Below are 27,126 nucleotides of genomic sequence, written 5' to 3'. Positions count from 1 at the left end.
ACTTAGAATTTGCTGAACTGTTATGACTTTTTTTTGCTGTTTTAGTGGTGAAGATTCACTCAGTAGCTGTTAGATGACGTGTCAGAATCTGCATATGCCGTCGCTTTGATGGTCAGTAAAATGTACAGCCTACATCAAGGTGGTGCTATCTGTAGTGGGAACCTAAATGCCCACAATGGGAAACCATCGTTCCAAAGTACATTAATTAAAAGGAGTCTTAGTCTCAGTCTGAAGTAGCATATTTTAGCATCTTGATATGCTAATCTGACGTGGTTCATGTTACACATTATTAGCATTAGCATGTTAGCATTGAAGCCATTTCAGTCAAGATTGAATATCTTTCTCAGGAAACAGAAATCCCAAATCTTTGCAGAAAATACTGAATATTCAACCATCATTAGTTAGCTTCTTATTAATTAGCCTCTTGTTAATAAAAATGATTACCGAGTAAGTTATTTGGCTACAAACCAACCATTTTTTGGTTGTGATCTTGCCTCCTTGTCTATGTTTAGGGTGGAGCTGGGATCGAGATGGCACATTTTGACCACCAGGTTACGTCTGTTTTCATTTAAAGTCACTTGTAGGAGCGCAGAGCTCCTAATTCTGGCTAATTTTGCTTCACTATGAGGTAATAGTCATGAAGTCTGTGGCTTGGACTAATTGCTGATACCTGACACTGAGCAAAATAATGCAGCTAAAGAAGAAAAACATTAATCGGTTATGTTAAAAGACTATTTAAATCCACCTCAGATGTTTTACTTCCTGTTTGTCTTTCTTCCACGTCTGATGTCGCCTCGCTGGTTTTCCCCTGGTTTGTCCTTGCCGCAGCCCTTACAAAGATAAAGCCTCTCCCCTCCCCCACATCCTCATTCTCTCTCCTACAATCCCTTCCTCACCTCTCCGTCTCATCTCACCTCCTTTTTTTTTCCTCCTCCTGTTTCATTTTGTCATCTGTCATCCTTTATTTATCTCTTAATGTGTCCACGGTTCCCCTCCTCCTCTGTGCGTTCTCCTCCTTCGGGCTCTTTTCCTGCTTTTAGCCAACAACAATTAGTCGACTTATCGATCACAAGAAAATTAATCCGTGTGATTGATTACTCATTTAATCATTTTGAAAGCAAAAGCACCAACTGTTCTCTCACTACAGTTTCTTTGATTTTCTGCTCATCTCTCAGTTTTGGATTGTTTGAAAGACGAAACAAGACATCACATATGAACAGAATACACTGTTTTGAGCCATTTCTAAAGCCCTACTTATGTATATAAACATTATTTATTATGTTTAACAACCTTTCTGAAGCTATTTCACATTTCTTAGAGTATTGTTGAGTAAATAAAGGATTTACAAAGGTTTTTGGTTAATCTTTAGTTCTAAAAACAAATCATTCATCTTTCTTTTTTTTTTAAGCAAAAACTGTATTTTTGTCTCTTGTTTCTTTATTATTTGTGACCAATAATCACAAATAACAGCCAAACGTAACATAGCCTATATGGACAGCTTCTGATGACACTATGCAGCCAACTTTATTTTATTTTACCCTTAAAAACACAGCTCACAGGTTCTGAGTTGTTCAGGTTCTCTCTGGTTGGAAAGCTAAGATTCTTGTGATTTAAATCATGTGAAGCCTTTTAGAAGTCCACTTTATTTTTTTCACTGACAAAGATCCCAAAAATAGTTTCTTAAATATATTCCCACAAATTGCTGCTATACCATTTCAAATCAGTTGGCAGCTGTGTCTAATCTTTCCCATCTTATAAGTACTTTCTGCATGTAAACACTCTGGTTGACACCTTACTCAAACCTGCAGCAGTTCCCATGTTTTTTATCAGTAAATCTTTATTTGTTTTGCACTTTTCATACAACAATAAAAAAAAAACACAAAGATACAAAGCAAAGCGTACACGCCGACACGAACGTGCACACATGGACTTACAGGTGTGTGAGTGCTGCCTTAACCCCCAGGAAAAAAGGAAGTATGGAAACTGTTAACCCAAACTTCAAGGTTAAAATATAGAAATTAATAAATAACTCGACAAACAAGAGATTAAGACTTGGTTATGCTAAGCTAGGCTAAAGGTGGGATAAGATATAGTAAATATAGATAAGATTCTACTCATTCAAATTGATTTGAAAGCTTTACTAAATAGGTATGTCTTAAGTTTTTGCTTTTAGATATATCAGCCCTCCCAGCTGCCCTCAGGAAGGCTGTTCCACAGACAAACTTCTCTGTATGTTTAAGTCCTAACTTTTGAAATAACTAAAAAGACCAGCATCTGAAGGGGCGCACCAAGGGTCACATTCGCAGAACGCACCCAAGTTAATATTGTGTCACAAAGATTTGTGCCGTTAAGTTGAATTTTTTTCTTAACTCATTATTGACACGTTCATTTTGGCAGCCTTTGTAAAAAGTCATATTTAAATGAAAATTTTGCACCGACAACAACTCGTTTAACCACTTTTGCTCACCCTCTGGTCTTGTTGTGTCTTTTTAATTAAATGGGATTTAAACTAGCAGCCAAAATGATGACTGTGCATTGAATAAACAGATATTTGTTGTTTTTGATACTTTTTATTTGCTGAAAGAAAGATGTAATATTAATATTTTAGTCCAAACTTGTGTTTGTTGAATTTTTATGACGAAAAGGTTTTGAACTGAAAACAAAGCTTCCGAGTCTGAAACCGAATTTTTAAAAAAATCTTGATTGTACAAATTTGGGCAAATTTGAAATAAAAAATGAATGAAAGTCAAAATCAAACTTTTAAATAACTCATAATAACATTTTGCCGCACTTCTTTTTATTTTGAATACAGTTTGAGTTCAAAGCACTTTTTTCCAATTTCAAATATTTGTTTTGAATGAACAAACATTATGGCCCTGAAATAGCTCCGTAGATTAATTAACTAATTGATTAACATCGAAACAGACATAGTTTAATGGTTTAAAGGTAATATACATTTGTTTCCTCTTAGTTAAATTCTTAAATGTGCTTCACTCTTATCTCGTCTTATATTAAACTTAATCTTAAATATTCAATTTATATATTAAACTAATATTCGATTAATCTTTGGACTGGCCTCAAAGCAAGCTCAGGGTTTAAACAATACCTGGCATGAGAATGCCTTTCCTTCATGATTTTCGTGATTTCTCTGTGTGTGTGCAGGCGCCCTGTGGATGTGCATCGTGCTGAACCCCCACTGTAAACCCGAGCAGAAAGGATTCTGGCTTCGACAGCTTCGCAGGTGGAACGGCGTGGACGTCTGTCCCTTGGAGGATGGTAACCATGGCAGCGAGCTGACCAATCTGACCAACGCTCTGCCTCAGGGCCCTCCCGGCAACCCAGGTGAGATGACACCCGGCTGAAGCAGAACTGTGGCTCTCCAGACTCTCTCTTACATCTGATTTATTCTCTCTGCAGCGTCTCCTCCTCCTCTTTCTTTGCTCTGCTGCTGTATTAACACCATTAAGTCCTCCTCCTGCACCCTCCCCCTCTTTTAATCAAGTCTCCCATCTTCAATCTCAGTGCCTTCGAGTCTTGTTACCTTTTTAGTGTGGCTAATAGAACGAGCCTAATGACACGGTTGAGGTCCTGCAGCTTTTCCTTGCCTTTATTCTTACACCTGCTTTCACTAAATCAGACAGAATACAGTTTCACAAACATTTCTCTAAGGTTATGATAAAAATGTTTTGAATTTGAATTAAGGCACTGTTATTATTGCTTATGTTTTAACCTACAAAATTGCTCAATTTCTCTGTGTTTTTTGCGACATGTTTCCAAGTTACACATATACTGTATGCTTAAATACTGTATATAGCTCCTATAGTGCCTTAGGGCAGGGATACCCACATCTGGTCCTGCTGTCCTGCAGGTTTGAAATGTTTCTCTGCTTCACAACACCTGATTCAGATGAAATGGATCTCTTCAAAAGATTGTTAAGTTCTTCACAAGCCTGCTAATGATGCATTGATCTGAATCAGGTGTGTTGAAAAAGGGAAACATCTAAAACCTGCAGGACAGCGGTCCTTGAGGATCGGATGTGGGTATCCCTGCCATTGAGTATTTCAGTAGTAAGAATAACGCTGTTGTTAGTTTGCTATAGCCTTTTATTTACTGTATAATTGATCATATTTTGACAAACTGGCACCATTATGTTGACTTTAAGCTCTTCCTGTTTGCAGTTAACCCATTACACTTAAAAGTGTGATAATTCTGAGGAATAAATGTACAGTTTTAACAACTACAAGGGTGTATTAATGATAGATGTTGGAGATGTAGGTGTGTTTAGATGTGAGATCCACTTTAAAGTAACACTAGAGAACTGTGCACTTTTTCTCCTTGGCTCCCCCTACAGTTGTGGGATGTAACACCCTATCATAAAAACAAAATGACCCCTGAACATCCACAGCCATACACATGAAATTAGTTTAAGTTGAAGAGGCAACAAAGACACCATTAAAAGCCTACAAAAATGTCAAGTGACGGTAAAGCAAAACGTTGTGGTGCAGGGCTGGAAACCAGTCGTCCCAGTGGAGGTGTGTGTAGAATTCCCTCCGTTAGCTCTCCTATAGCTGCAAGTAGCCACATAACAGTAGCTATGTGCTAACAGAGGAATAGTACGCATTCGTTCATTCATTTGTCTTAAAGTATTGGTGAAATAAAGACAGATAATGCCTTATTTAGAGGCTGCATCATCTTTGCCCCGTTCACTCCGTTATATGGATCGCGAGTTATCTAAATATCTTCCGAAGGATGCCGACTTTCGCCGAACTGTTCTAGGTGAGTAGATAAATGTATTTCATGCCAGAAATAAGGTCTAGGTTTAAAAATACCGGAGTTCCCCTTTAAAGAGGCAAAAGGAAAGAATAGATATTTATTTGTCATTTCTTAAATACACTAAGTAAACAACAATGAAATTAAAAAGAAATCAAAAAGATAAATTGCATCTAAAACCTTAAGGTTTCAGAAGGTTGTTTTAAACAAATTCTGAGGTCTGAAAGGGTTTAAATGTTTAAACTTCTTCGTCTCTCTAAGACTCACTGACGCGGCCTCACCGGACGGTCTTCACGCGAGCCATCGAGGCCTGCGACCTGCACTGGCAGGACCCCCACCTGCAGCACATCATCACCGAGGACCACTACGCCTACTACTGCTACCACGACAACCTCAACAGCTCCCTCTTCGACGCCCGAGGGTGGCCCCTGTGGCACGGTGAGAGAGCAGGGCGTCGCCATCTGAGGAAGGGTTGAAAACAAGTGAATGGAGAGGATAAAATGTTTCTTTTCGTTTTGCATCCCGCAGAGCACGTCCCTACGGCGTGTGCCCGAGTGGACGCCCTCCGATCGCACGGTTACCCAAAGGAAGCGCTCAGGTTGGCCATCGCCATCATCAACACGCTGCGGCGACAACAGCAGAAACAGCTGGAGCTCTTCCGCACTCATAAAAAAGGTTGGTTCATCCTCTTTAGCTCCACACCTCCAGTTATCTGAAGTCTCTGCCACCTTTTTCACCGATCCCTCCCGCCGGGTTTTTTCCTGGCCTCATCTGGATCTGTTGTATATTAGCCAGAAACTTGAGCCAAATGCTTTAAAAAGCTCCCTGCAACTCAAAAACTCTGAGTTCATGCTGCTTTGAACACCACATATGACTGACAGCCGTCTCCTCCTTCACCTCGGCTGTTATTCAGTGGGCTGTTGGTGTTGTCCACATGCTCGTGTTTTGGATAAGATTTCAACTCTAACATGTGCATATGTACTTTGAATGCCAACATAATCAATTTTCATGCCTATTTTTAATCTATAAAGTGCATTAAAAACAGGAATAATTGACTTTGTCACTCATATCTTCATGTCATTTCCAGACAGAGAACATTTGAGGTCAATAAAAACCAAAATAATATATGAAATCGAAGTGCTGTTGGTGTTTTTATAGCCTTCAGAGTTAAGCCTAGTTTATGCTTCTCCATCAAGTCGACAGCGTGGCCTGAAATGCACCTCCAAAAAACCCTAAACTATGCGTCGAATTGACGCGGACCGCAAGTGCTGTGATTGGTCCCCTGAGAACGTAATTTCCAGCAGTTGCTTTTTCCGGTCTAAATGGATGTTGATGAAACGGTGAAGAAGCTCGTCAAATCGGCCCGTCGACATTCGAAAGTATCGAAAGTGCATTTGTTCATCCAGGTCCCAGACGGGTGAACCAGTGTTGTAAATTCACCCGTTCAGCCTCGACCGGTTTAGTGGTCGTACAGACCACCTCCGCAAACGTCTTCTCTGTCGCCTGCGCTTCAACATTTGCAATACAAGCATTTGTCTTTCAACATTGATGAGCTCCAACTGCAAATACGGCTGCTCCACCTCGGTTGCCATAGTTTACTGTTGTTAACGGTGACCGGAAGAAAAAGCAAGGAGTCGGCTATAACCCCTGAAACCACACAAACACGCAGCCACACCCCCCTAGCAGCATGGTGAATTGCAGAGCAACGTGTTCCCTCGACGCAGAACTTCGAATGCTCAATGACGGCGTCACGCGACACCGTCGACGTGGCGGAGAAGCGTAAACTAGGCTTAAGTGAATGTCTACATAAAGCGTCGGTTTAAGGTAAGACAGAGATGGCTGCAGTTTGTTTACATGCACAGTTAAGTCTCAGTTTGTTAGTATTTGACCTTTTTCGACTCCATGTGAAGCTGTGAATATGATAACTTTACAGCTCTGTACACTTTTCTACATCTTTTATGCTGATTGTGGTTTTTCTTTATCGTTACTGGTATGTCTGGGTCAAAGTCCTAACCCTAAACATTGGATCAAACTGAGTTCATACATGCAGGAGAAATTTGACTTCCGGCCACATTATCCGGGTGTTTAATTTAGTTGGATCACAGCTGGTGATCACATGTCCGGTTTTAGTTGGATGAATAATAATTTGATTTTGAGGTCAGGGCTCTGCTGGAGCCACATCATCAGTTACATAACTTTACAACTGAATACTTCTAATCTTTTAAAGCGGTCTTGAGCTATAGTTCTTTAGGCTTTCTGAATGTTGTTCTTTGGACATTGGCTGCTTTTTCACTCATTTTCAGTCCAGTTGTTGTGTATTTTCTCTTTGTTAAGCAAGTTAACATTGACTTATGAATCATTTAAGCGTAAGAAAAGCTCCTAACTCAAGGGATGAACCAGTGTTGTCCCGACACATAACAGACAACTTAGCAAAGAACACATTTTAAATTGAAGACTACTTAAAAAAATGACAGAACGCTTGTTCAGGCTGTGTTGGAGCTCAGACCAAATATTGACTTTAGAGCTTGTTCAAACCATCTTATTTGATGTATTTCCATTCATTTGCATGATAAATTTTGCACCGTTTTCCAGATTTCCTGACAAAATATAAATAAGTTAGTGACTCAGGACTTTTGCACAGTGCTGTTTGGGCCCGTCATCTAGTTTCAGAATAAGCATCTGGAGTTCATCCCTCTGTGCACGTTGTCACCTTGCTGTAGCACCACAGTGACGCTGCACTCTGTGTTTGTGTTGCTGCAGAGCTGCTCCACAGAGGAGTGACCTCCATCACCAACCTGGAGGGCTGGGTGGGCCACCCTCTGGACCCCATCGGCACCCTGTTCAGCACCCTCATGGAGATGGGGAGGAGCAGCGAGGACGGAGCTACACTCGACCTTTCAGGTACGCACAAGATACCAAACCAATGAACGTACTTGCTCAGCAGAAAGAAACGCACATCAGGATCTAAGCTAGAAGCTTCAGTGGAATAACCAACAAAAGGTTCTAACCTGAAACTAATTTAAAAGGACAAAGTAATTATGAGTCAGTGGATGATTTTTAAACATTTTTGTGTATATTCCAAGGAGTAAATAGCCACTCTGTTGGATAAGTATATCAAAGTAAAAAGTACAGATTATGCCTCTGAAATGTAGCGTAGCTGCTCTCCTCTGCTGCAGATCCGGCTCACACGAGCACTCGCGTCTGCAGTGATTGCGTCTTTCCTGTCAGAGCTGCAGGCCCTCAGGTCGCAATCAGCAGAGATGGCACGGACATACTGATTGGCCCCCAGTCATCCTCCAATAACAGCTCATGAATAAGAAACGTGGCAGGAAAAACACTCCAATTAAAATGCATTAATTATGCATGGAGCTCAGCCAGGAGAACTTCAACCTGCTGCAACCAGACGGGATGTCACATCGGCTCCCAGCTGATTTCTCTTGTAAATTATTCTCAATTCAGAGAGTAGCCAGTCCCCCCTCTCTTTGTGTTTTTCTGTTTGATTTAAATGGGATAAAACTGTCATTTTCCCACTCATGTAAAAGTGAAACAGTCATATCTTATATTTCAAACCCCATTAGCAGCAGATTATCGGATTCCTGCTGGCAGATCTGCTCCTGCTCTCTGAGACTGGACATCTAAACTGGCATCTTCACGTTTTTAAGTCGTTACTTTGGCTGGGTGACCAAAGAACCGTACGAGGGTTATTTGTTTCCCCTCCTTCCAGCGAGCTTGTAAAAGAGGACGACAGCGAAGCAGAAATGCCCAGTTCGGGTTCTTTGACTCCTTATGTGGAGCAAAAAGTTTTTCTCGCCACCAACGATCCTGCTGTTCAACTTCTGTTTGGAGTTCAGTTTTTGACTCATCAAATAAGATAATTGTGTTCCCAGTGCTGTTGAGGAGTTGAGCTTCACCAGAAACTCTTTCTCTGGAGCTTGAACAACCCCGGGCTGTTTTTCCAAGAGCCAAAAGATGATTACAGACCTGAGTCTGTTGCATTTCCTCTCAGGTTTGAGGTTCAGGGGGTAGAACGGGCATATTGAATCCACGCCGAGTAAAACTAGAAAAGTAAACCTCTGCTTTTGCTATATTAACTCCAAATCTGACCATGGTGGACACTTTAAAAGGGGTTTGGGGTGTTTATATCTGTGTCATAGAGCAAAAATCCTGTGAAACAATCAGATTCACATTATTTTTGGCTGATTTAGCTGCTTCCTCGTCACAATCTGAGCTCTGTCTCGTTTTGTTTCTGGAAACATTTGTCTGGAACAACCTGATGTTAACATATTTCTTCAGCTGCTGATGATGTTAAACCTGAGAAAGCTGGAGAGATGAACACTGTAAATAATCGACCGGTTAGAATAGAAATGCTCCACCCTAAAGGGTCGGGTGAGTCTTAAAAAAGGACTGCCTCCCTGCCCGCTCTTTTTGGAGCTGAAGTTTACCCCCAGAGCTGCTTTTAGCTCCTGGTTTTTGTGGTTGAAATGGAAAGACCAGAGGAAAAGACCCCCTTAAAGACACTGTGTACGATCAAATAGATTTAAAAGTCTAACCGAAATGACCCAAAAGTATCTGAGCAGCAGCCATGATAAGACATGAAGGAAAAGAGCTTCAATGCTTCCTTAATTAAAATGGAATACATCTAACCATCTATTATGATAGAAAGGAGATCATTTTAAGCTTTTCTTTCCTTTTTAATAACAAAATGTCCAGATTATCTCTCATATACGAGATTAGGTCATTTTTTTAACTATTCAACCGGACGCCCTGTTCCTAGAAAAGGTTCCTTCTGTGGAAATGCAGCTAAATTTCTTTAATTTAATGATTGAGGTTCTATAGGTTTTAGAGGTTTAGAGCTGGTTAAAGAGTTTTGTTTTTGACCTGACGTGCAGTCTGACTTGTTGGACCTCAGATTTGAGCGTTTATAAGCACAGTCCACTCCTTTCAGCTCGCTGCAGGTGAACACAGTGTTGTAGGAAAGTCTGAAGGACAACTAATGCAGTAAGGATGCAACTGACCACACAGATATCAGCTTTTGATTCAATTTTAAATCAAACCTGAAGCACAATAAAGAATGCTGCAGTGTCCTCCATAAGGTCACTCGGGTGTGTTTCACGGCTTCCTCAGTGCAGGGATGAGATACCTCGGCTCGCTTCCACCATTTGAAGTCTGTAGTTCAACATGAGGAGAGAAGCTGTGTCAATGAAAGTCGAGGAAGCTTTGATGAGGCTGAGAAACAAGAATAAAACCATTCAAGACGTGGGTTAAACCTTAGGATGACTAAAATCAGCTGTTTGGAAGCTCATTAAGAAGAAAGAAAGCTCAGTGTGGTAAAGAAAAGCCCTCGCAGTCCCGCCCAACAGATCAGAAACAGTCTTCAGGAGGCAGGTGTGTCTCTGTCAGAGACGACTATCCACAGAAGACTTCAGGAACAGAAATACAGAGGCTACACTGCTACATGCTAACCACTAGTTAGCCACAAAAACAGGATGGGCAGATTGCCAGAAAGTCCTAAAAGGAATTTAAAGGGTGTTATGGTTTGGGTATGTATGGCTGTCATGTATGGATGGAGCTGCTCAATGAACTCTGAGCAAGATAGAAACATCTGATCTGCTCAAGTTTCAGTAAATGCCTCCAAACATCCTGATCATCCCAAACATCCTGCCGAGGTAACATCTTGCCGAGCCAGCCACCTGATTTAAATCCAGCTGAAACACGTCTGCATTACTGTACCCACCATTACTCTGTCCCAAACATTATGGGGGGGCTGCAAATGTGCAGCTGTCTGGATCGTTTGTAGGTGAACTGATGCTTGAGTCGCTGTGTGGAAAGAGTTGTGAAAGGTCTCAATTAAGGCTCAGCTATTTTTATCCATGTATGTGTGGGAGTGTGTGTGTGTGTGTGTGTGTGTGTGTGTGTGTGTTTGTTCTTCAGGGACTGTCGGCTCTCCTGGGATGAACTGTGAGGTCTGCCAAGACATCATTAAACCATTAAAACACATGATTACTGTCCTCAGGAGGATACACGCTGTGAAAGAGGAACACTCGAGCGAACAAATAGATCAATAGATTCATCAATACTCCACTCAATCCACAGCCCAGAGGGGACATGTTCCTCACCAAGTCATCCCTCACCCCTCCCTCCCTCATCTCCCCCTCAGGCTCGCTGGGCTCAGGTCGGAGGACGGAGAATCCTGTTATCTCGGCGCAGCGTTTCCTGGAGGAAGGCGAGTCGTTCGTGGCGTTGGCCGTGGAGACGGCTCTGATTGGTTTAGGACAGCAGAGGGTGATGCCGGACGGCCTTTACGCCCAGGAAAAGGTGTGTCGCAACGAAGAGCAGCTGTTGGCCAGGCTTCAGGAGGTCGATTTAGACGACACGCTGATGAAGATCTTCAGGAAGCAAGCCACGTTTTTCCTGGAAGGTGAGTGAAGCTCCTTTTCTAAATGCTACAAAACGTTTTAGTGAATGTTGTTGGATGGAAATATTGTCCCAGTTTTCAAAGTTAAGCCTTAAAATTCCTGGTTTTAGACAACCAAAAGAAATAAATGTCACATTTAACGAGTCAATTCTTTCTTATTTACATTTTTTTCACATTCGCTTCTTTTATCGACCAATCAGACGATATCCTCATAAGACGTTGAACAGGTGTTCAACGTCTGTTTAACCTGGTCACCATCTTAGTTTAGTGAGTTGGCATTCAAACATTCACTCTTTCAAGGTGTTTTTTTCTTGTAAATTTAAGTGTTGGATTCAAAATGCTGATCTTATGGAGAGTCAGCAGATCAGAGAAGTTCTAACTCATAATTTCACCAATATGAAAGCTTATATTAACATATTTACCTTGATAAGATTCATCCTCTGAGGAACATGAATGTCATTCTGTAGCCGAACTTGAAGTGGTGGGTTGATCCAAATAGCCTATTAGAGTCCAATTCATTAAATTCAAAATTGGTCCAATTCATACAAAGCCTGTTCAAAGAAAGTAGCCTAGCTAAGGAAACCAACAGATCATAGAAACTTCTGTTTGATCCAATCTCCCGTCCTGAGCGTGCACGAGGCGGCGGGGGAAAGAAAGAAAACTCCCTTTTAAAAGGAAGAAACCTCCTTCAGAACCAGAACCTCGATCAGCTGGGAATTGAGAGGACAGGAAAGAGGGGGCAACAAGCACCATAACACCAGACCAGGAATACCTGCTGAGAAAGAGAAACACAAGTTAATGACAACAATAATGTCATATGTACATGGAGAGTGAGGAGAGGTGCATCATGGGAGGTCCCCCAGCAGTCTGGGCCTATAGCAACATAACTATGGGATGTTTCAGGGTCACCTGAGTCACCCATAACAATAATCTTTATGAAAAATGAAGGTTTTAAGCCTAATCTTGAAGGTGTCTGCTTCCTGAACTCAAACTGGCAGCTGCTTCCACAGAGAGGGGCCTGATAACTGAAGGCTCTGCCCCCCATTCTGTTTTTAGAAACTCTGGAAACAACAAGTAAACCTGCAGTCTGAGAGCAAAGTGCTCTGTTAGGAAAATATCCATCTATGAGATCTTTAAGATATGATGGAGCTCGGTCATTAAGAGCTTTATATGTGAGGAGAAGAATCTTAAATTCTATTCTGAATTTAACAGGGAGCCAATGAAGAGAAGCTGAAACTGGAGAAATGTGATCTCTGCTGTTAGATCTCATCAGAACTCTGGCTGCAGCATTTTGGATCAGCTGGAGGCTTTTCAGAGAATTTGTGGGACAGCCCAATATTAAGGAATTACAGAAGTCCAATCCTTAAGTAACAAATGCATGAACTAGTTTCACTGCATCACTCTGAGACAGCAGAAGGTTTGTCCTAGAAACCTGTTTTATATGTGATTCAAAGAACAGATCCTGGTAAAAAAAATAACTCTAAAGTTCCTCACTGCTGTGCTAGAAGCCATGGAAATACCATCTAGATCAACTATATAACTAGATAGTTTCTTCCTGAAGCGCTCGGATCCAAAGAGAACAACTTCCTGTTATGTGCAGTTTTTCTGCTGATATACATTTTATTTTGTTATCTATAACAGCAGCACATCTTTGATAATAATTAATACTAATAATTAATACAATATAATTTCTCTTTGGGGATTGATAAAATGTTATTGAATTGAACTGAATTCAACACTCTGAGCTCTAAAGCCTAACTTTATATAACATATTCAGTGTCCAGTAAATCCTGTTTATCCCAAGCTTTCTGGACATTTATTTGAATGTTTCATAGAATCCTGAACCATTCTTGCTCTGCGAAAGGCTGTGTTTAGGTCTGTTAGGGCCCCTTATTCAGGCTTTTAAAAACATTTCCTAACAGGCCTGATGTCGTTCACTAACTGTGTGAAGAAAAGGAAACCCCCTGAACTGGCTCTGAGGCCTCTGTATCTCGTCTTTATGCTAAGCTAAGCTAAGCTAAGCTAACCCCTGCCATTACCAGTGTGCGCGCTGCTGTCCGGCCTTGCTGCACTGTAGTGTGCAGGCTGTGCTGTACGTGTCCGTTTACTCCCTGGCTGTTTGTAATCCTGTATTTCCAAACGTGTGAAGGTTTTGTTTGCATTGTCGCTGTGTTTGCTGACGTTGTGTGAATATGTGTGTGAGGACTATAAAAAGGCTTGTGGCTCTTTCGCCCTCAGTCCCACTAATGATAGAGCTGGTGTGCCCATCACATGTGGCTCTGCTCACTGGTTGGCTGTGATTATAAAGCGGAGGCCCACAGGAAGTCCCTGCCTGTATGTAACTGAGGGAAGGGTTAACCCACAATGTATTCTTCTTTCTTTTAGTCAACGGTCAACGGTCCAAAAGCTGTTAAAAATACATCAGTTGGAGTTTGTTTATCTGAACTAATACCTATAAATAATCTCCTGTTTAGTTTTTTCATGTCTTTAATGATTTAAGTTTCAATGAGAATGAATACATTTCAGCCACAGACAGCTAAAGAGACGGACAAACACTGTGACTTTTAATCTTTTCCTTGGATTTTTTGACACAGAAATAAAGACAAAGAAAGTATTATGACCGTATTTATAAATGTGTGGTGACCTGAAACATTTGTGTTAAAAGTGACACTTTTTTCCCTTTGTAATGGTTCAGAAACTATAAATACACCATTAGAACACAAAGCGTTTTCATCTGGAGGTAAAGTAAGAACTCCAGCGCCCAGCTTTTTCAAGAAATAAGCTTTTCTTTGTTTTTAAAACACAAGCAGCAACCCACTGAGCATGTTACTGTGGAATTAGAGACAAAAAAACCACTAAATACAAACTCGAGCTTCTCCAAACCAGACAAACACACGGATAATGGCCGAGGTGCTCTGTACATGCACCGAATTCCTTTTGTAAAAATAGTATAAATGTATATTATTACATAAGAATTCCCGATAAAGCTGATCTCATTCACATATACATTTGTAATAAAGAAGAACTCTGCGGTTGCATCTTAAAGATTTTCTTGGAAGTCTTTAGCCGTTAGACTCATGTGAGACTCGGGATGTACTCTGATGTTCTTCTAACGAGAAGTGACCAAAAAAGAGCTCTCCAGCTGACTCATACTGTGCAGCTCGCTCTATGGGTTTAATCAGCGGCATCAGTGATGCTGACACATCAGGCCGAGAAAAACGATCTCGTGCACGAGGTTTCTGTCCAGTCATATCTGAAGCCTAGCGCAGCGCTGCGCTGCTGTCGGCTGCACGGCTCTGTTCTCAGGCTGACTCTGATCTCTCTTTTTTCTTTTTTTTTTCCAGCTGGTCCTTACAGCGGTCTGGGAGAAATACTCTACAGGGAAAGCGTCCCCATGCACACTTTTGCCAAGTATCTCTTCACCTCCCTGCTACCTCATGACGCCGAGCTGGCGTACAGAATTGCACTGAGGGCCATGAGGTGAGTCCCTCCATTCACCTGCCGAATGCTAAGAAATAAAACCAAATGCTGTACTCCTAGAGTAAACTTTGAGAAAATAACACTTTGAACTCTTTGAATTTGATGGGTTTTGTCCACCAGTTGTGGAGATTTTCGATATTTCTTGGAGGCAAACATGTTGTTGAAGATCACATATTTCCAGAAAAACAGGAACTATGTGCTGTAATTTATTAAAAATGTACAAATATAAATGTAAACAGAATATATAAGGCTGTACAATTCTAATGAGCTTTGGTCTGAGCACCGTTATTCTTCAACACAGTCTGAACCCTCTTAGAGAAGCTGTCTGTCATGTCTTAAAGTAGTCTTATAATAAAAAACTAATAATGGAAATGAAAATTAAGATTCTAGGCATATGGTACACATTAAAAACTTAAGTAGAGATGATGATGCAGTACTTCAGCATCTGTAGGATCGTGCTGCAGCTCCTGGTTGATTTAACTTCCCCCCCTGCCTGAATGTTTGGCCTGAAAGTCAGAAAAATGTGCATTTAAAGCACACACTGATGATAGGAGAGAAGGCAGAGAAACATTCAGCTCTCTCAAGTCTGAGATGGAGGCAGATTTCAAACCTATGTGGGACACTGTTTTTATGACAAAACCTCCTTCTGCTGGAATATTCACTGAATAATTGAACACTGCTGAGAAGGACTTTTATAAAAACGTGTGAATAATAAATACATGCTGTTGGTTTTCTCCCTGACCGGCACAGAAAACTTAAGTTCCTCTGGCACAAATGAATCCGCTCCGATTCTTTCTTCTGGAGTTACAAAAGGAGGATTATTGAAGTGCAGCAGCTATAAGCGGTTGTAACAGCACTGTGGTTCAGTTGGAAAGGAATTGAGCTGTTATTTTTAAACTCACCTTTTTCTCAGCACTCATAGCCCGAGGCAAAGATCCACCTGAGCTCAGGTGTGCAGACACACAAAGGAAAACTATTGATTGATCCTTGAGAGGGAACATTGCACTCATAACTTCTTTACCCCTATGATATTTTTGTCTGAGCAGATATGTCTCATCCTGTGTGTTTCTGAACTAATAAAGTTTTCCTCTATGCTCAGGTTGCCGGTCCTCGAGTCCACGGCCCCCTCTGGTGACTTGTCTCGGCCTCACCATATAGTGTCGGTCGTCCCCAACCGCTACCCTCGCTGGTTCACTCTGAGTCACATAGAGAGCCAACAGTGTGAACTGGCCTCCACCATGCTCACTGCTGCTAAAGGTACAGCACGCATACAACTCTCAAATGTTTCCCAGCAGCTAACATCGGGGCCTCTTCAGGGTTCCGAGTTACATTTAAGACAAGAAGTCACATTGAGCGTCACAGTTTACAGCACAAAAACACCTTATAGTGCTTCATATATCCCCCCTTTCTTATCTTAATAATTCCTTACACTGTTTTGATACTCTTTTTTTTGATCAGATGTTATAACCTTCTTAACAAAACGCTTACAAACGCTGCCTGGTATTTCTAAACGCCACCATGAACGAGATTCATACTTATTGTTTTGAGCCGGATCTACAGACACCAGCTGGCTATTTTAAAACAAAAGAAAATGATTCTAAATGTGGTTACAAACATGGTTTCTAAAATCTGTTAAAAACGAGAAATGTGAGCTTTTGCGGCGCTTCGGGCAGCGCTCACAAACTCAGACTGCAAGTTGAGGAAAATGAGTTTTGCTCAGTTTGGTTGGTGTCCAAGGCAACTTTTTCTTCTGGATTTATGCATTTATTTAATCAAAAGACATTAAGTTGGGTTTAATTGTTCAAACAGAAAATATTAACTATATCATTGTAAATAACACAATGCGTCATTGTTTGAAACTATTGCAAATGTCACATTTTGTTCTGATGTTAAATCCGTGTTGTGACAGTGGAGAAAAAGATTTGTTGTAAGCAGCGATCCCTCTCTGTTCTGTTTGTTGTCTTCTAAAGGTGACGCTTGTAAGCTACAAACAGTGTTAGAGACCATCCAGAAGAACATCCACTCGTCCTCCCACATCTTCAAACTGGCCCAGGATGCCTTCAAAATCGCCACGCTCATGGAGAGCCTGCCGGACATCACGCTGCTCAAAGTCTCCCTGGAGCTGGGCCTCCAGGTGAACACACCCACCCAGAATCACACAGAAAACACATTCAGTGTCATGCAGACTCGGCTAACGTGTGTCATGTGTCTCACAGGTAATGAGAATGACTCTGTCCACGCTAAACTGGCGGAGGAGAGAGATGGTGCGCTGGCTCGTTACCTGTGCTACTGAAGTCGGTAGGTTTGTTTTTCCTGCCAGTCAATGTCTCATTCATTAGAAACACCAATGCTGAAGGTCAAACACTTTTCACATTTTCCTCAATACCAGAAATGTTCAGATTCCCTGATTTTTGTGCAGGAGATAAGCTTTCACTACAGGAAACATGAGGGAGGGTGCAAGGAGACGTCTGTCAGGACACGATCCAAAAAAATTACACATTTTTCTTCTTTACAAAATGTGGAATATGGATTATTGAGGTCCTTAATGACCACAGTGAGCGGAGAACAACATATAGATCGGTAGAAAAGAACATGAAGGCAGTAAAGGCTCCAGAATCTCACCTGCTAATCTTTTACGAGAATGCTGGGTGGAAAATGTCAGCCTAAAGCTCGGAGCAAACGCTGCAGACAACTGCGTTCAGACATGCCACAACTCCACAACATTTCTGGGAAATTTCAGGACCGCAGTGCAGGGACGGTGAAAAAGTGGGAAGGAGACGAGGTGACAAACTTCACAATTTATGCTTCGTTAGACGGGCAAAATGCTTCCTCGGAGCAGCGAGTATAAGCAGCTACACTACAGCAACAAGCCCTAAAAAAACTCTTTTTAAAACAAAAAAAAAGAAGAAATAGCAAAAGTTGCTTATAACTCACAGACCTGGCAACCCTGCCATCCTTGTGGGAGATCATAGTACATGTCTTTAAGTTACCTGAATCATGGTTTTGTCAGACGCTGGGGTTATAAAATCAGGCTTTTATTAGAGCAGAGCGACCGTCTGGAAATGCCTTAAGTGACCACGAGATGAGACGTAGTCGTAATGGCCGATTTTTATTCCTTGTGTAGCCATCTGACAAACGAAACAGAGAAATATGTGAATGTGAGCAGCTTTATTGGGAGTTAATCTGTATTAATATACACTTATACTTTACTGTTTTTACAAAAAGATGGAAGTGTGGTGCATGAACAGAGCACCTTAGTCCATTTGAGTCTAGTTTACACATGTACGAGCGATTTGACCAACAACTGCATTATATGGATTATCTTGGTCTTTTTTGGAGAAGCTAGATTTGAGTTCAGTTGGACTTGAGTTCAGTTGGACTAACACAATAATTAGTGTTATATGAATGTACGTAACAATTACTCTTCTTTCTGTCCTCTTTATCGTCCTTGAACAGATCTCTTCCTCCACTTTGAAATTATGGCAGTAATACAGCCATTCTCTCGTGGAGAGAAAATGTTGCATTTTATTTCAATAAAAGCATAATTAATAGAAGTAAGCTATTAAATTCTAACAGAAACTTAGTTTTTGATCATATAATCTATTTTCTTGTCATAGATCTTTATTTTTAAATAATTATTCCGTAAATGTTGCAAAGTACTCAACAAAAATACGACTATGGTCAAGAAGATATAGTGTACATGCACTACATAAAGAATATTTGTAGACTTTCCAAAGGCTTTCATCAAGACAAACTCACAAAAGATCAGTTTAGTAAAAGAGTGATTCTTCCTTAGTGGTGTGTTGGGTTTGCTAAGGAGTTAAAGTTTCTCAGAGTATTAGAAGAGCATTCATGACCATATTTTAAATGAACTGGGTTCTACTTGTCAGAGAGCCACAAGTTTACAGGTGAGATACAGCTGCATTCACCACAGCTTCTCTACATTTTGAAACAACTTCTTCATTTTATTGTTGCATCAACATGAATAACAGCCCGATCTTAGTTAAATGTCTCAGTTAATCAAAGCATAAATGCACATCACAGTTTAAAAAAGGTCACCCGAAACACCCACACTTGATGAGATATTGGTAATTCTCCCAGGACCAGCGCCAAAAGGTGTAATTCTAATAATTTATGTGTTTATTATCATGGATATCCAGTGACACATCTGTGGCACCAGGATTTGGTACACTTTATTTATCCAGTGCTCCTCATTCTGAACTAAATGTTGAGTTATGGTGCTACTCAGAAGTGTTTTCTACCTTATAAACAACCTTTGACTGTGCAAACAGTGGTGTTGTTTACAGCTGCTGCTGTTTTTGATTGAAAAAAAACCCAAAAACAACAACAAAAAAAGAGACAAAAATTTAAAACAGTCCAATTCTCGTGACGACTGAGGGAAGGAGCAAACGGTCAGTTACAAATACTTTAAGATGTTCTTGTCTGTGCATGTCAGACTTCACATGACCTGTAAGGGGGTTTGTGAGAGCTGACTGGGAGGGCATTAATTATGGGGTGTTGTTGGCTGTTGGTTGATTAAGTGGGTCTTTATGTCTGGACTTGAATACTGAAGCCCAGCAGCTGATTTCCCTGAAGTGGACAGGAAGTTGTGTCCAGAGGGAAACCCTCCTCCTAGATGATTTCATGTGAATGTAAGGGGAGTGACAAGGACTCCCTGTTTCTGTGAGCAGAAGTTTGAATGGACTCATTGAGAACATTCCAGTTGGTGTTGGAGAGTGGGGCCACATCATATAATGTCAGAGGCTAGAGACAGAAAATCCAATTAGAAGGGAAAAGGTCCGGTGTAGGACTTGTGACGCGTTCTGAATAACGATTTCTTTGTTCAAGATTATTATCTTTTTGGGTCTTAACGGGCAGTTTAACTTTCACTTTTACAAACATTACTGTAGAGGGAAATAAATGTTTATTTTAAAAGCCTTTTAACCATATTTTGACAAACTACACCAGGAGGCATTTGTAAGGGATCATTTACAGCAACAGGTGAATGGACATTTAGTGATCAATTCGATTTGATTCGATTTAATTTATATAGCACCAAATTACAACAAATGTCACCTGAAGGCACCTCAAAGAAACGATCCTTTTCAAGCCAATTAGAATCCAATTAATTGCAATGCAATCATAATCCAATCAAATCCACTTTTATTAAATTCCAAATTGGTCCAGTTCACACACAAGGAAACCAACAGATTGCAGTGAAACTTCTCTTCAGTTCAATCTCCCGGCCTGAGCGTGCACGAGGCGACTGTGGAAAGAGAAAAAACTCCGTTTTAACTGGTAGAAACTTCCATCAGAACCAGAACCAGGAAGGACGGCCATCTGCCTCGACCAGCTGGGGTTTGAGAGGACAGGAAAGAGGGGACAACAAACACCATAACACCATTCAAAGGATACCTGTTGAGAAAAAGAAACACAAGTTAATGACCACAACAATGTTACATGTACATGATGTATTGTTGGAAGTGTTTCTGGTAGAGGATGGTTTTGGTTGTTTTAATCGTCCTAATCATGCCAGTTAACCATAAAAGAATAAAACCGGTCCAGTCGTTTGTTGGTTTTATTCGTTTATGGGCAAGATCCATCGTAGAGCCACATCATGATATCAGTGTACAGGTCTGTACAGGGTTAGGTGAACATCCAATATCAACACTTTTCAAATGAGGATAGTTAATATAAACTTTCAACTTTCAAAAGAAAGACACCCAATCTGGCTTTTATTGAAATATGCAAAAGCACAGCAAAGATCACATTTTAAATCGTATCTTTAAGCTCTTTGTTACCAGCAGCCTGTCACAAAAACACATTATTTGTTCCCATTTCTGTAGTTTCATCAATGAAAAAAATAACTCAGTTTGACAGACAGAAAACAAGCTGATTCCCAAAGAGCTATTATCTGAAAACTTGGCATATCTCAGCATGGTGTGCAGTGTGTCCTTAAAACATTTGAGGAAACTGGACAAGTGGAGGGCAAAAGATGAAGTGTCAGGCCTAAAAAACTATCTACAGCAGATGAACAGTATCTGAAAGTGATGTCCTTAAGAAAGAGGAAAAAATCCAGCAAAGACCTGAAACAGGACCTGAGAGATGCATCTGGACCTTCAGCTGATCCATCTACTGTTGGCCCAAGCCTCATCAGAAATGGTCTCCATGGAAGGGTGGCTGTCAAGAAGCCATTCTTAAGGAAGGGAAACAGGGAGAAAAGGCTGAGCTATGCCAAATGACACAAGAAGTGAACTGAAAACCAGTGGCAACAGATCTTATGGAGGGATGAATCCTCCCCAGAGCCCGGACCTCAACATTACTGAAGCAGTGTGGGATCATCCTGACAGAGAACGGAACAAAAGGCAGCCAACATCCAAAGAAGAGCTTTGGGATGTCCTTCAAGAAGCCTGGAGAACTATTCCTATTTAACTATTTAAAGAAATGATAGAAAGCTTGTTCAGGCTGTGTTGAAGAATAAATGAGCTCAGACCAAATATTGACTTTAGAGCTCATCAGAAGTACAAACTCTGTTTTTGCCTTATATGTTGACACAACACCGGTTCATCCTTTGAGTTGGGTGCCTTTTTTATGCTTGAATGACTCATATGTCAGAGTTATGTGGGTTAACCAACAAAAAAAAACATATTCATCTGAAAATAGTCAGGTGCCAGAACTGGACTGAAAATGAGTGAAAAAGCAGCAAAGAAGAACGTTGAAAGACCTTCAGAAAACCAGGAGAACTATTGCTCAAAACCACTTTAAAAGATTATGAGAAAGTCTGGCTGCTTGACAGGGAAAATATAGGAAATTAATGCTTTTGTAAACACTTTTTCTTATAGTAATGCCAAATGAGAAATTAGAGGATCTGTGATTGATCCTTGGGGTACATCACAAATTCTCATTCTGATAAAACTCTGTTTCCAGGGAAGTAAAAGCTTACATTTCAAAATGCATGCATAAAGATAACAAACATTGTTTCCATCAAAGATTTTTAAAATGGAGCCTCTCATTTGGATCATTCTCTCAGATTCCCACTGGATTTTATTCGTCTGTAGCTTTATGTTGTTGTGCGGACAGCTCATGAACCCTGTAGCTGATACAATCTCCTCAGCCTTTCGTTCTGTGGTAGCTCCGGTAAAAAAGATTCTTCATGCTAACATCTCTTTTCTTCTCTGTGTAGGTGTTTTTGCGCTGGACAGCATCATGCAGAGCTGGTTCACCCTCTTCACCCCGACCGAGGCAACAAGCGTTGTGGCGAGCACCGTCATGTCCAACAGCACCATCGTCCGCCTACATCTGGACTGCCATCAGCAGGAGAACCTGTCCAACTCTGCCCGAACCCTGGCCCTGCAGTGTGCCATGAAGGACCCCCAAAACTGTGCCCTCTCAGCTCTGACGCTCTGCGAGAAGGACCACATTGCCTTCGAGACAGCCTATCAGATTGTACTGGACGCTGCTGCCACGGGAATGAACTACACACAGCTGTTTACAATAGCCCGCTACATGGAGCACCGCGGTTATCCCATGAGGGCGTACAAACTAGCAACATTAGCCATGACGCACCTGAACCTCAGCTACAACCAAGACACACATCCGGCCATCAATGACGTGCTCTGGGCATGCGCACTCAGCCACTCGCTGGGGAAAAATGAGCTGGCAGCCGTCATCCCCCTGGTGGTGAAAAGCGTGAAGTGTGCCACAGTCTTGTCGGACATTTTACGACGATGCACGTTAACGACTCCGGGCATGGTGGCGCTGCACAGTCGCAGGAACTCTGGGAAGCTAATGTCTCTGGACAAAGCTCCACTCAGGCAGCTACTGGACGCCACAATCGGGGCCTACATCAACACGACACACTCTCGGCTGACACACATCAGCCCGCGGCACTACAGCGAGTTCATAGAGTTCCTTAGTAAAGCTAGAGAGACGTTTCTGATGGCACATGACGGACACATTCAGTTCACACAATTTATAGACAACCTGAAACAGATTTACAAGGGCAAGAAGAAGCTCATGATGCTTGTCCGAGAAAGATTTGGTTGAAATGGGATAACGTGACCGAATCAGCTTTTTACTTGAGTCTCCTTTTTATCCTCTCTAACTTGAAGTGAAAACCCACCTAAAGACAACATTCATGTGAATCTTATTCCTGTGACTTGGGACCGCGAAGAAGAACAGTTTCCTGAAGGCAAATAATTAAGACAGTGATGTGAAAACTTAATAAGCATGAGCACAGATATTCATGTTGAACAGCCCAAAGTGATAAAAGCCACATATGACACCTAAAGGTGACAAGTTTTAACCTGAAAACAGAAAACAGTTAAACCCTTAAACACCGCCAGGGGCCAGATGCATGAAACTTTGAGTAGATAAAGATTAAAACCACTAATTATTCATGGAAGATTTACAAAGATCATCATTTACATGAGCCTCATATCCACAGTAAGCCAAAAATGTAGGCCAGCCTGTAACGGTCACAGTCTTGCAGCACAGAGCATTACATTGGTCAAGATGGTGTTGTAGAGACCCATACTGACTGATTAGGTTTTAGACCTGGATATCATACCAGTTCACACCGACATCCTTGCTCATAAGTTGTTCGCACTAAAAAAAACGATACTGTTATATGATATAAATAATATATAGAGGATTCACATGGGGAAGACAGCTGCTGAACATATTCAGTTACAGATTGCAGTAAACAAATGCTGGCAGGATTCATACACTCCAAATGTAAGGTCCTGGAAAGCAGAACATTGCATTTATTGGGTGAGAACTTGTAATTAACATCTCTCTTTAAAACACTGAGATAAACTTTCGGACAAAATATATGCGCACCTAAATCTATTGTCATTGGACTTTACACAATAACTGTAGCTGTGACCACATTTTAATCCTCAATATACTATTAATTGATTAATTTTGTAGATGAAAAGCATTTTTTATATGTCAGACCAAAACAACTTTTGGTAAATAACTGTTTTTAAAGCCACTATGTCCCAGTTGTTGTAGCTTACAGGCAGAAATCTCAGAAGTAAGCTCTAAGAGGCTAACTGTTAAATTGTACAACTTTATTTTTAAATATGGTTCCTGTCCATATTTTATTAGTAATTTCACAAATCCTGCTACTAAGACAGAAAATGAGATTTGCCAGACTAGCTACTTTAAGGGTTGAGACATATTCTTATAGGGTTTAAAAAAAAAAAAAAACGCCGCTAACATTAGCGGTAGCTAGCGCTGGTTAGCATTAACATAAACTCCATAGCAACTAACTCCAGGCCACAATACATGATAGTCTTTCTTGACCAATGTAGTTTTTACAGCTTCTGTACACTACTTTTAGTCAACCACAGGAAGAGTTTGTAGTGTATTTTATAGATGTTGAAAAGCCTAAGTTGAACTTTTGAACAACACTACAAAATGGCTGCTCACTAACTTGGTGAAGTACAAAGTTAGCAAGTGAAAAATTCTAAAACAGCCACAGGCTTGCTAATTGAAACAGTAGTGATGCGAAGGTTGACCCATTAAGCCATTAGTTTCCCTCAGGATGAGCGTTCTGAGTAAACATAAAATATATTTTATTTGAAAAGAAGAAAAAGAGACCGTGTGGAGACCAAAATGCTAAATTGAAAATAAAGTTAGCCGAAGCGGTAACAGTCATTGGCAGTTCTTCTGCCTGTTGATATTAGGGCAGATGGATTTTGTGGGTTCAGATGGATCGAGACAAAAATAACAAAACAGCATTCAAGTACATTTATAAATAAACTGTGTGATTGCTAGCCCTTCTACAATATTCTCTTCTTTCTTAAATATGCCAATATTATTAAAAAGAAGTAAAAATAAAATAAAATTTAAAACAGTCACCTTAGAGACCCACAAATATCTTTAAACCAGTATGAACGGACTAAAAACAAGTACATTTGTGTTGTTACAAGGAATATAGAAAGTAATAAAATCTCAGTAATGAGTATCTAAGTTGATTAGGGAGGTAAGTGTTGGCTTCAAGTTAAGTCCTCTATTCATAGAAACTTCCTAGGAGTAAGAAATAACTTGCTAGACAAAATAGTCATACATTTTGCCTTGATTTAACATGCTTACTCTTCATCAGTGCTGCTTTGATATTCCAGTTCATGCAAATGATTTGTATGTATTACAAATTCCTACATCTGTGGCTATGTACAGGGACTGTGCCATGAATTTAGCAAGTGCAAACATAAACCTCCATCATTCTTAAATGTTAACCAGCTCCTTCACAGTTCAAATAAAAAGAAACAGGGAAGTTTGATTAGAAATGTTTTAATTTATGTTTTAACCTTTGAAATTTAGGGGAAAAAAGTCCAATGTTGAGTTGCAGCTTTGTCTAAAATTGTCTAAAAAAGTATTAATCAAATTATTTTGGTCATTTTTCATATAGAAAATGGGTACAAATCTGTTTTCAGCCGTTCACATGACAAACTATGTTGTTTTGTCTCTTAATATTACAGTAAACTGAATATTTTTGTTTTGAGGGGTTGTTTTATAGAAGAAGTAACTTGCAGTAGGTGCATCCCTGAAAATATTTTTCTTGCAAATTATGTTGCTCAATTTAGATTAGATGTGGTTGGCATTTAAACCACGTCTGGTCTAAATTATGTTTATTTTCTAAGCACCACCCTTTGGTGATTTCTGGTTTAATTACTCACACAGTTTGTGCATCTGATCCCTGATTTTGAGGTGTAGAAAACCATGAAGTTTTCAGTTTGTGGATGTACATGCGTTTCCCTTTACACGTTTGAAAGCGAGGGCGTTAAGAGTTGTACACTGAGTGTATCCTGTATCGTCCAGTGGCTAAATGTTGGCCTTGCACTCCTGCTACTTCCCTCAGCTAACGCTCACAGCCTCAAAGAGAAGACAAACGGCTTTAAACCAAATGGAGCAACTCCATCTGATGTGACGAGTACCTCTTTTTAAAGGATTCAGCTTTACTCCTTCCCCTGCAGACCTCTTCGCCCATCTGCCGAGGAAAACAAAATCTGAGATCAAAATTTGTTTAACTGCCATCTTCGGGCTTTGCAGTGTTGTCTTCGCATGTTCGATCTGCTCATTTTCCGAACACATTTGTCATGTAAACCTGACGTTAAACTGTCACAGTGCTAACTCTTGTAGAAACTGTCAACATATGTTCTCAGGGATTTCTCTAAAAAATCAAACAAAAAAAGACAAAAAAGAAAAAAGAAAAGCATTTTATTGTCCTGTATATATGAAAATATATGTCTGATTACTGAAAATTGTATATGTTAACTAATTTATGACAGAATATTCTATGTAAGGCACAATACTTGAAGCTGCAGTACTTTTGGTTTGTGGGGGGCGGGAGGAGGACTTCAACACGTTCGCCTTGCATTGCATCGGTGGGAAAACGCCGCCTGCTTCACTCTGAAGACACGGACTGGACTGCTGGAGGGGGCAGGGGGTAAAAGACAGGAAGTGTGTATTCTCCTGTACTCAGAGATGTGTCCAGGACTGTGAAATTGGGAGAAAGAGACGCTTGGAGGCCACAGAGCCGGTTTATGTCCACGCCTCTTCTCACATTACGACTTTGCAGGACAAAAAGTTGCTCTCACTGTGGGTCTCGACTGTTCCGGCGTTTCTTAACTTTCATTTCTCCGCCTCTTCAGCTGATTTGTCATTTCTCTCTAGACTTCCTCACAAGAACAGCCTTCTTTCTTGCCTTGTCTTAATGCTTTAAAATAACCAAATGAGAGTTGTGACTACCAAACTCTCCATGCGCCAACTGACTTGTGTTACAGCCTTCTAGTGTCTTTCATTTGTAGCTGAACCTGCTTCGTATTCTGTGCTTTAAAAGCTCATCTCATCTGTTTTTCGGTGTTGTCTGTTATTAGCGCCTTCGTTTAGAAAGAAATGATGCTCCCTTTATTTATTACGTGAGGTAAATGATTGTAAAACCATGTCGACATGCTCATGAAGTTGAGGCGATTTGATACACTGATCAATTTATTTATGTAACTAAATCACTGTTTTATAAACTTGTTAATGAATCAAGACTTTGTTTTGATTAAATTAGTTTTCTGAGAGGAAGATGTGTTCATAGTCTTAATCACTTACAGCTGCTTAAATCAGATATACATGCATAGATAAACAGGAGTATGCATCCTTGTGGCGACTGGCCTGTTATTTGGTCCTGTTGCCTCATTAGAGAAAACTACTGACTCTGGGAAGCAAAAGAAGTGGTTTCTCTCGTGATATCAGATTTCAGAATCACAAAGGACTGAAGTGGGATCTGATGAGGGTTGCTGCTCAAACTGTTTAGTTTCTAATTAAACTGTTTTAAGAGATCCTTTCCCCTCATCTCTATAGACAAACAACACTAAGGAGGAGTACTGGTGTCCCTGTCACTTCCTTTCTAGGATATAAATATATTTTGAAACATTTTCTGTTGTATATCACAGGAATCTGCT

At 40.6% G+C, this 27,126-nt stretch overlaps 1 protein-coding gene across 2 annotated transcripts in view; it reads left to right on the top strand.

Moving 5' to 3' along the window:
• The window catches only part of zswim6 (zinc finger, SWIM-type containing 6), a 61,253-nt gene extending 35,367 nt beyond the window's left edge, over nt 1-25,886 (top strand). Inside the window, exons 5-14 of one of the 2 annotated variants that reach the window (XM_072372092.1) lie at nt 3,163-3,342; nt 5,032-5,208; nt 5,299-5,445; nt 7,531-7,671; nt 10,943-11,188; nt 14,530-14,665; nt 15,765-15,922; nt 16,636-16,799; nt 16,882-16,963; nt 21,849-25,886. In XM_072372092.1, coding sequence (XP_072228193.1) covers nt 3,163-3,342; nt 5,032-5,208; nt 5,299-5,445; nt 7,531-7,671; nt 10,943-11,188; nt 14,530-14,665; nt 15,765-15,922; nt 16,636-16,799; nt 16,882-16,963; nt 21,849-22,711 — 2,294 coding nt within the window. In that variant the 3' untranslated portion in view covers nt 22,712-25,886. Of the gene's footprint in view, nt 1-3,162; nt 3,343-5,031; nt 5,209-5,298; nt 5,446-7,530; nt 7,672-10,927; nt 11,189-14,529; nt 14,666-15,764; nt 15,923-16,635; nt 16,800-16,881; nt 16,964-21,848 lie in introns of both variants that reach the window. The other variant, XM_072372091.1, reaches the window with a different exon arrangement.
• The last annotated feature ends 1,240 nt before the right edge of the window (nt 25,887-27,126 follow it).

The sequence above is a fragment of the Leuresthes tenuis genome, unplaced genomic scaffold (genome assembly GCF_036924035.1).
Source record: "Leuresthes tenuis unplaced genomic scaffold, fLeuTen1.0.hap1 SCAF_19, whole genome shotgun sequence".
Taxonomy (NCBI): Eukaryota; Metazoa; Chordata; class Actinopteri; order Atheriniformes; family Atherinopsidae; genus Leuresthes; species Leuresthes tenuis.
Note: the sequence above shows the minus strand (reverse complement) of the source record. Positions and strands in the feature narration are given on the sequence as shown.